Here is an 8,598-nt window from a genome sequence, read left to right on the forward strand (position 1 = left end):
ATTCTCTTAAACGGCTACAGAGGAAACCAGTGGATTCCGAAACTGTAAAGTCTTTAAAGGAAAACAAACGATAACATAAGGTGTCATGAGAAATGGCATTTTATATTTATTTAAGCAGTCTTCTTCTTGAAGGTAGAAATACTTCTCAAAACCTTCACCATGACCCACCCCCCTGCCCAGGCCACCATCGTCTCTACTCTGGATTGCTGAAATAGCTGCCTGTTGAATTTCCCTGCTTTCACCTTGTCTCTTACAGTTCACTCTCCACTCAGTAGCCAAAATGATCTTTTAAAGATCATCTTTTTTTTTTTTTTTTTTTTTTTTTTTTTTGCAGTACGTGGGCCTCTCACTGTTGTGGCCTCTCCCGTTGCGGAGCACAGGCCCCAGACGCGCAGGCTCAGTGGCCATGGCTCATGGGCCCAGCCGCTCCGCGGCATGTGGGATTCTCCCAGGCCAGGGCATGAACCCGTGCCCCCCTGCATCCGCAGGCGGACTCTCAACCACTGCGCCACCAGGGAAGCCCTAAAGATAACCTTTTAAAGCTTACAACTCTCCAAGAGCTTCTCACTGTACACAGGATAAAATTCAAACTTCTTACCCTGGCCTTGGAGATTCTTCAGGATTTCTCAACAGAGACAATATCTTCAGGACAGTATGAGCAGCACAAGTCTTCTCATGTGCCTCCATCCAAAGCAGTATAAGACGTTTAGCATCCCTGGTCCTGCTCACAAAAGCCAATAGTGTTCTGTCCTCAACTCCATATTTTGCACACAAATCACCAGCTGCACATCTTCAAACACCACGTAGGTAGGGGAAGGAGGGTTGCATCACCCCCGGCTGAAAATCCCTACTAGCCTACTTGATCTGGCCCTTACCTACCTTCAACCTCAGGATCTTTGCATGGGTTCTTTTCTCTGCCTGGAAAATAAGCACTCCCAGACTACCCTGTTTGGCTCCTTTTCCACATTCAAGTCTTAGCTTAAATGTCACCACCTCAGAAAGACCTTCCCTGGACCACCCCATGTAAAACAGCAGTACATACACACATACACGCATACACACAGAGTCACTCTCACTATGTATACTTATCACGACACACAATTTTCTTCTTTGTTTACTTGCATATTGTCTGTCTCCCTTCTCCAGAATGTAAGTTCCATGAAAGCAGTCTGTTTGTTTGCTGCTATATCCCCAGAGCCTGGGGATACATTTTTATAAATATTTGTTGATTGAATAATAGATGCCATAAAGTTCTTTTTTCATTTTATCATGTACATAATACATATTAGGAAGAAGCAGAAAAGCATTATGAAACTCATTTTTTAGATAAAGCACTAAGACACTAAAAATAACAAATCTCACACTGAATATTAGTGATGGAGGGAGAAAGAAAACCAGAAATGTCATTGCCTCCTTATTAAGTCACAGTGGATTATTTCAGTATAAGGTGATCTATTAGGTCACACTGAAACACATATAACATACAGACATACATAATTAACAAATTCTCTCATGCCCGTCACTTTAAGGCTAAATGTCCATGGTGGTTCCTACTATCTATATACTAGCTGCATTTCATTTTACTTTACAAGTTATTATACCTTTTCAAATCTAGCCTCAAAAATTTAGATTCAGGGGCTTCCCTGGTGGTGCAGTGGTTAAGAATCCGCCTGCCAATGCAGGGGACACGGGTTCCATCCCCGGTCTGGGAAAATCCCACATGCTGCGGAGCAACTAAGCCCGTGCGCCACAACTACTGAGCCTGTGCTCTAGAGTCCGCGTGCCACAACTACTGAGCCCGCATGCCACAACTACTGAAGCCCACGTGCCTAGAGCCCGTGCTCTGCAACAAGAGAAGCCACTGAAATGAGAAGCCTGCGCACCGCAATGAAGAGTAGCCCCTGCTTGCCACAACTAGAGAAAGCCTGCGTGCAGCAATGAAGACCCAACACAGCCAAAACTAAATAAATAAAATTAATTAATTAAAAAAGAAATTTAGATTCATCCTTTAGAGAAGGGGATGAAAAAGGAAATAAGTTTTACTGTTCTCTGTGGAACAAATTTGAATACCCTTCTCTCATCTGATTTTAGTAGCTGACAAAATTGATTCCCGAACAAGGCATCGTGTGGGGATGGCAAATACACAGCACCTGGGTTCTCATTCTCCACTCCTGCTTCTCAGCAGGTACAGCTCAGGATCACCCTCAGGATCCTAGTTCTTCCTCTTGCTGAGCACCCATTCCACATGGGACTCTCAACACAGTGCTCTAGGCAGCAGCTACCAGTGAATTGGAGTTGACATACAAGTTAAACATCTATTTGCCAGACCTGGAATAGTGGAAAGAGCAAATCTTTCCAGATCAGTCTGAGTTTGAATACCATAGCTGCTCTTTGTCACTGGTGAGATCTTGGTTTCTCACACTCTTTCTGTTTGTTTCATAACATCAAACTTGTAGGGTTATTGGGAAAGTGCAAATAATGTCTGTAGAGTATTTAGTACCATGCTTGTTACAATCAGAATTCACTAAATAGTCAGTCGCACAGAACAGTGGTAAGGAGAAGGCTCTATTTTGCACCTCCATCCCCGCCCCCAAGAACAGAGAGGAGGTATTATCTTGGTATGTAGCAGGCGGTGCAAGTTACTGGAAACACTAGAGTGAGACTGAGTGTTGGATGAGTGGTTCCCAAAGTGTGGTTCCGAGACCACCTGTGAGCTTATTACAACTTGCAAATACTCAGGCCCCAGCACAGACCTACAGATCAGAAACACTGGGGATGGGTCCCAGCATTGTGTGTGTTAACAAGCTTTCCTGATGCACACTCTCTCTAGTTTGGGAAGCACTGCAGTAGGGAGAGAGAAGGTGGAGGGGGAATAAATGTGATAAAGTCAAGGCAGAAGCACGTCTGCTCACCTGGTGATTAATCAGAGAGGAAATAAGAAGTGCCGTCCCTCGCAGAGGCTGTGACCATGAGCATGCCCCACCCTAGTGGCCGCTTCCACAGGCAGGAGAGCAATTTGCTGCAACAAAGGACAGACCCAGAGCTCGCTAGGAGAAAATGGGCTTGTAGCACAAGGCATAAGGATAACTTCCCAAATGCAGCCCCAGTGCAGGTAGACAACAGATGGAACTTGAAAGGCTCCTTCCCCGAGCAGAGGTAGGTGGCCCTTGTTCTTGGTTGTTTCAAGAGCAGCTTTGACTGAAGGCAAGAAGCCGATCTAGACACTTTCTCAAGCTTCCCCAGCTTGGTGAATTCATGAAAGAATTGCATCTGACAAGCTCAAGGTGCATGGGGGCAGTGGGGAGGAGGGGGCATCAAAGATGTGTCAAGAGATTCAGCTCCACCAGGATTTCTCTACTCTACCTGCTCAATCTAGACCATCATGTTCCCCCATTCCGACTCTTTCTTCCAGTGTACCAGACACAGAAGTACCTCCCATGGGGTCAAAAATTATAAAATATTTTTAAAGAATGTAATCAATCCAAAGCCCTGTGTGACCCAGCAGATCTTAAACCTGTTTCCAAAGTTAATCCCTGCAGCAGGATGTAGAATGGCCTCAGCCCCTACTTTTCTTTGCTTCCACCTAACTTGAAACTTAACTTTTATTAAAAGTTTAAGTCACACATTCTTGGACACATACTCATACTTGCAGATTGGTCTAAAGGGTATAGACAAGGTCTATGGCCAGTGTCTTGTTAGTAAAGAACAAGGACCTTATTAGAGACCATCAGGCATTTGGATCCAACATAATTACTGAGCTCTGCACTGCCAATTCTCCTGTCTTTCCCATAACCACATATGTGGAAATTGTTATCATTCCCATGAGGCAGACCATAGAACTGAGGCTCAGACACATAAAGGAACTATCCCAGGTCCCACAGCTACTTTAAGTGGCCAAGTGTGGATCCTAAACACCAGTCACCTGACAGAGGCGGTGTTAATCCACCCCTAGAAGATTGGCTACAGGGGTGACCTACCCTTAGGTCATTGTCATTGAGTTAAAAATGGTAGCTCTCAACTCCCAGCTGATGCATGTGCTGTGATTTGTGCTTCCAATGGAATGTTTCTGCTGCTGAAATTTACCACCACCTTTCTAAGTTGGTGGAGAGAATGTTTTCAGTTTAAAAATGTGTCCTACACATAGCACCATTGCAGGTATGGCAACCCTGCTCTTACAATGGCCTGAACTGAACGATGAAAATTCTGAGTAGCACTAACCATGTTCTTAAAGATAGCTGTGTGAACATGTTAGGAGATTTTACAGAAAGGTAGCAATTAGTTATTATTGAACCACTTGTAAGAGGTGGCTTCTAATAAAAACAAAAAAAAGTTCCTTTAAAAATGCTGTTTAAACTTGCTTTTGGATAGACCACCTTTATTGAGATTCTGAGGTGGCTTACCATTGTCCTTCATGCATGTGGAATAACTATACTATGGGAAGAAAACCAACAATTCTTTCTATTTCTGAACACAAAATAGGTAGTAGTGCGCTTGCTTTAAGAAGGACTTCTGATCAATGAGCCTGGTTAATAACTAGGAATGGATTTCCAAGGGAGTTGGGCATCCTTTTTTTGAAGGGGGGTGGGGAGAAGGGGGTGAACTAGCAGTGGTTCTAAAGTTGTGCTGCAGAACTGGTTTCCACTCTCAAAACTCATTTCCTCCCCCAAGGAACAATATAGTTTCCTAAGTCATAAAGAAAAAGAAGGAACTGTAAAATAATATTTTTGGAGGCTCTACTGGATTCTAAATTTCCTTTAATAATTTTTCTTCTTTCTTTCTTTCTTTGTTTATTTATTTTTGATCCATGACTGTTTTTAATTATCTTCAGCCTTAGGATCACATAATTTACAAATTTGTGCTGATGGTATATCTCCTCTAATCTTTCTAACGAGTTGGCAAATGCACCATTGCCAATCATGCATATATGGTAATGCTACAGTTGCATGTATTTTTGAATAGTTGTTTAAAAGACAATCCTGAATTATAACTTAGTTTGACTTGGTAAAGAATTCATAAGCAAAGTTTGCTGTGATAGCTTGTGATGCTAAATTTTAAAAGCACTTGATCTTATAGATCACCTATGAAATGTGAGAAGTATTAAATATTCTTTATTTGATATTATACATAAACCACACTAAAATGCCTTTCATTAAGTAAAAGACAACATTTTAGATACAGGGAATTTTAATTTAATGGCATAGTTTAGACCAAAAAGATAAAGTGGACATTGCCAGCTTATCTTCAGGCCTTGCCTTTAGCAGGCTAATGAACACAACGTGAAATGCAGGTGAGTCTTACTGTTCTATGAGACAGTGAAGGGATATCCTCTGTATTTAAATATATTAATATAACCAGTTATATAAATTTAAATATAAAACCAATTTCCTGTAGGTTTTGAGATGGTGTTCACCATCTCTATGAAGAGTTGAACATCAAGTCCAATCATATCTTTAGAAGGGGAAAACAGGGATAGCACTTGCTGAGCTGGAATTAGTATCAAAATTCAAAAAGCTGATCATATTAATTTAACTAGGAGTCAATCTATATAAATCAGGGCCATCCAAAAGAAATATCCTACCAGCCATTCATGATTGGAATTCTGGTGTATGAGGCCGATTTAAATACGGTACACATAAAAAAAAAGTCATGAGACACTTCTGTTTTGTAATAAGGCAATGGCCAACTATTACTCATTAGAAGCTTTTATGAGATAAGCTATCAAGTCAGCCCCTTCTAATGCCTGTGAAAATCATTTTTGTTCCAGGGATGTACTTCTTGGGATTCTGCATATACCCCATCAGTGTCTCCTCTCCCCAAGAGATGCCTTTGCTCTTGCTGGCATCTGTGTAAGAAAATCCGGGGGCCTGACCTGTCTTTTGCCCAAACAGACCATGGAGATTTGGCCCAGTCTTGTGCTTGCCTCTCTTTTCCATGGTATGGCACTAGGCCCGCTTCTGAACTAAAATCTTCTTGCCCTTCTCAACATCACCCATTTTTATTTTTTTATTTTGTTTTTTAAAATATTTATTTATTTATTTATTTATTTATTTATTTATTTATTTATTTATTTTATTCATTTATTTTTGGCTGCATTGGGTCTTTGTTGCTGTGTGCGGGATTTCTCTAGTTGCGGCGAGCAGGGGCTACTCTTTGTTGTGGTGCGCAGGCTTCTCATTGCCGTGGTTCCTTTTGTTGCAGAGCACGGGATCTAGGCGCACGGGCTTCAGTAATTGTGGCATGCGGACTTTAGTAGTTGTGGCTAGCAGGCTCCAGAGCACAGGCTCAGTAGTTGTGGCCCACGGGCTTCATTGCTACGCGGCATGTGGGATCTTCCCGGGCCAGGGCTCGAACCCGTGTCCCTTGCATTTGTAGGCGGATTCTTAACCACTGTGCCACCAGGGAAATCCCAATATCACCCATTTTTAGACCGTCCATTTTTCATGCAAGATACAAAGGTTCCTGCTTGTGAGCAGGACATCCTGCTCTCCAAGTCCAAGGACATGCAGGCCTGAGCCTGTGTACTGGTAGGTGCCTCTAATTCTAATGACACTGTTAATTATTTACTCTCTTTACAAATAAGGAAACCGAGGTTCAGACTGGCTGTGTAACTTGTCTAAGGTTATGGAATAAATGAAGGGACTAGAAATTTAACCCAGATTTGCTCAATTCCAGCTCCAATGGATCTTTCCACTTCATTGGAAAGTCCCTGCCAACAATGCACAGTTTAATGGTGAGGAAACCGAGGCACAGATAAAATAAATAGCTTAAGAGATGTTGCGCAGTCAGTATGTGATTGAGGGTCACTATGTGAAATGTTCAGGAAGCCACATCTTTTTTCCTTTTAAACACTTTGATTTAGCTTATAAAAGGTCACAGTCTGTTACTTTTAGAGATCTTCCAGCTTTGGGGATTGGATTTTATTTTTCTTGGCAGCATTCATATTTGAAAGCAGTATATTTGACACCGCTTTCTGGATTTAACTTGAAACAAAGGAAGCAAAATTATACCCAAGCACCCCTCCCTTCCAAATTATGAACTCAAAAGTTAACTTTTTGCTCAGGACATCAGCGTTTCTGAATGGGTAAGGCTAAAGTAGAGCCCTTTGCTGTTTTTAGAGTCAAGAACAGATCTTCCTATTCAGCAAGCTATAATTCCCACTTGGCCCAGCCATCAGAGGTGAGAAAAGGGGAACCCTTGTACTAACAAATCCCTGTTGATAAAACAAATCTTTTTTCATGAACATTCTGTCTTTAGAAAACAAGTAGATAGAGCACTTGTTAGTTAATAATAAAACGAATTCTTCAGTGACTACCCAGATGAATGAATATTTTTTAAAGGCATGGGGTATGTAAGGAATTTTAATCCAGCCTCCGTGTTCACTCCCCACACAACAACTGTAGAGAAACCACTGGCCTCTGAATGACGAATGGCCCCAGACTCAACCAAGAGGGAAAACAAGCCCAGTCCTATAATCTGGCATCTCTCTTTTTAAATTCCTGGGTGGACTTCTATTTTGATTGTAGCTGATGAGTGGGCTCAGTTAAAGGGCTTTGCTAGCTCATCTTTAGCCTTTAAAAAGTTCTATTCGTTAATTCCAAATTAATATTTTAGGAGGCTCCAGGCCACAGGCTAAAAGAAGTCAGGAAACTGAATTAGTAAATGACAGAGCAGTAATCAGCTTAAATGAGACTTCTTCTTCCAGTTCTTTGCTTGTGGATGACACAGAATTTCTAAGCTTAGAAAAATCTCTTTTCTCTGCAGGTGGTACTGTGGGGATACCAGAGATGCGGTTCCACGATCATAGTCTTACCCATTTATTTCAGTCTTCTACCACAATACTCCAGGCAGGCATCCCCACCCTCACCCTGTGCTCTGTGCTGTCAAACCCTACTTGCTAATCAGCCAGGTTGAACGAAGGGTTAAGGCTGCAGCCTTCCATTCCAGTAGATGCTGCAAACACACGCGTTCACTTTCTCTTCTGCAGTCAGCCCTGTAGCTCTGCAAAGACTTAAGCATTTGCAGAAGCATTATTTCCTCCCACCTATGCCTGGTTTAAACTTGCAGCTGACCAGGTTCTATAGCTCAGAATTCCAAACTTAGCCCTGTGGGGTCTTACCTAGCTTCTGTCCCTCTTCCACTGCTGAATTTGTTTCCCCTGCCCTGTCCTGAAAAGCCTCAGGGTCTCTTGTAACCTGGATGCTTCCTCCCCACAGGAAGTTAGAAGCATCCTCACTGGCTGCATCACTGCACATTTCCCTAGTAACCTTGTTTTTTCCCTTCAACTCAAACTTCTCCAAACAACACCATCTCTACTGACCCTGAATTTCTCTAGCCCTCTGTAACAGCATTTCCAACCAGCCACGTCAGGAGAGAGACTGCAGAGGGCAAATTGGGGAAAGAAGGTTTGGGAACTCACCTGCACAGCTGCGAGGCTCAGACACAGGATGGGGCTTCCCGCAAACTTCCCAGGGACCATCTGCAGCCAAGTCTCTTGGCCTTAAAGCGACAGGGCACTTTTCACCATATAAGGAAGACAGTTTCACTTGTCTGCTTCGGGACCTGTTTGGGCAAAGCAGCTCCTTCTCTGGACATTGCAGA

General features: G+C 42.6%; 1 protein-coding gene across 1 annotated transcript; it reads right to left on the minus strand.

Annotated features, from left to right (window-relative positions):
- Positions 1-5,723: 5,723 nt before the first annotated feature.
- Positions 5,724-6,394, minus strand: LOC309806484 (cytochrome c-like; the record flags this gene model as incomplete). Its single annotated transcript, XM_082625337.1, has 1 exon — positions 5,724-6,394. The coding sequence occupies exon 1, from the start codon at positions 5,931-5,933 to the stop codon at positions 5,724-5,726; it is 210 nt and encodes a 69-aa protein (XP_082481463.1). The 5' UTR covers positions 5,934-6,394.
- Positions 6,395-8,598: the final 2,204 nt, after the last annotated feature.

This window comes from Mesoplodon mirus, assembly GCF_964341445.2.
Source record: "Mesoplodon mirus genome assembly, chromosome: 6".
Lineage (NCBI taxonomy): Eukaryota > Metazoa > Chordata > Mammalia > Artiodactyla > Ziphiidae > Mesoplodon > Mesoplodon mirus.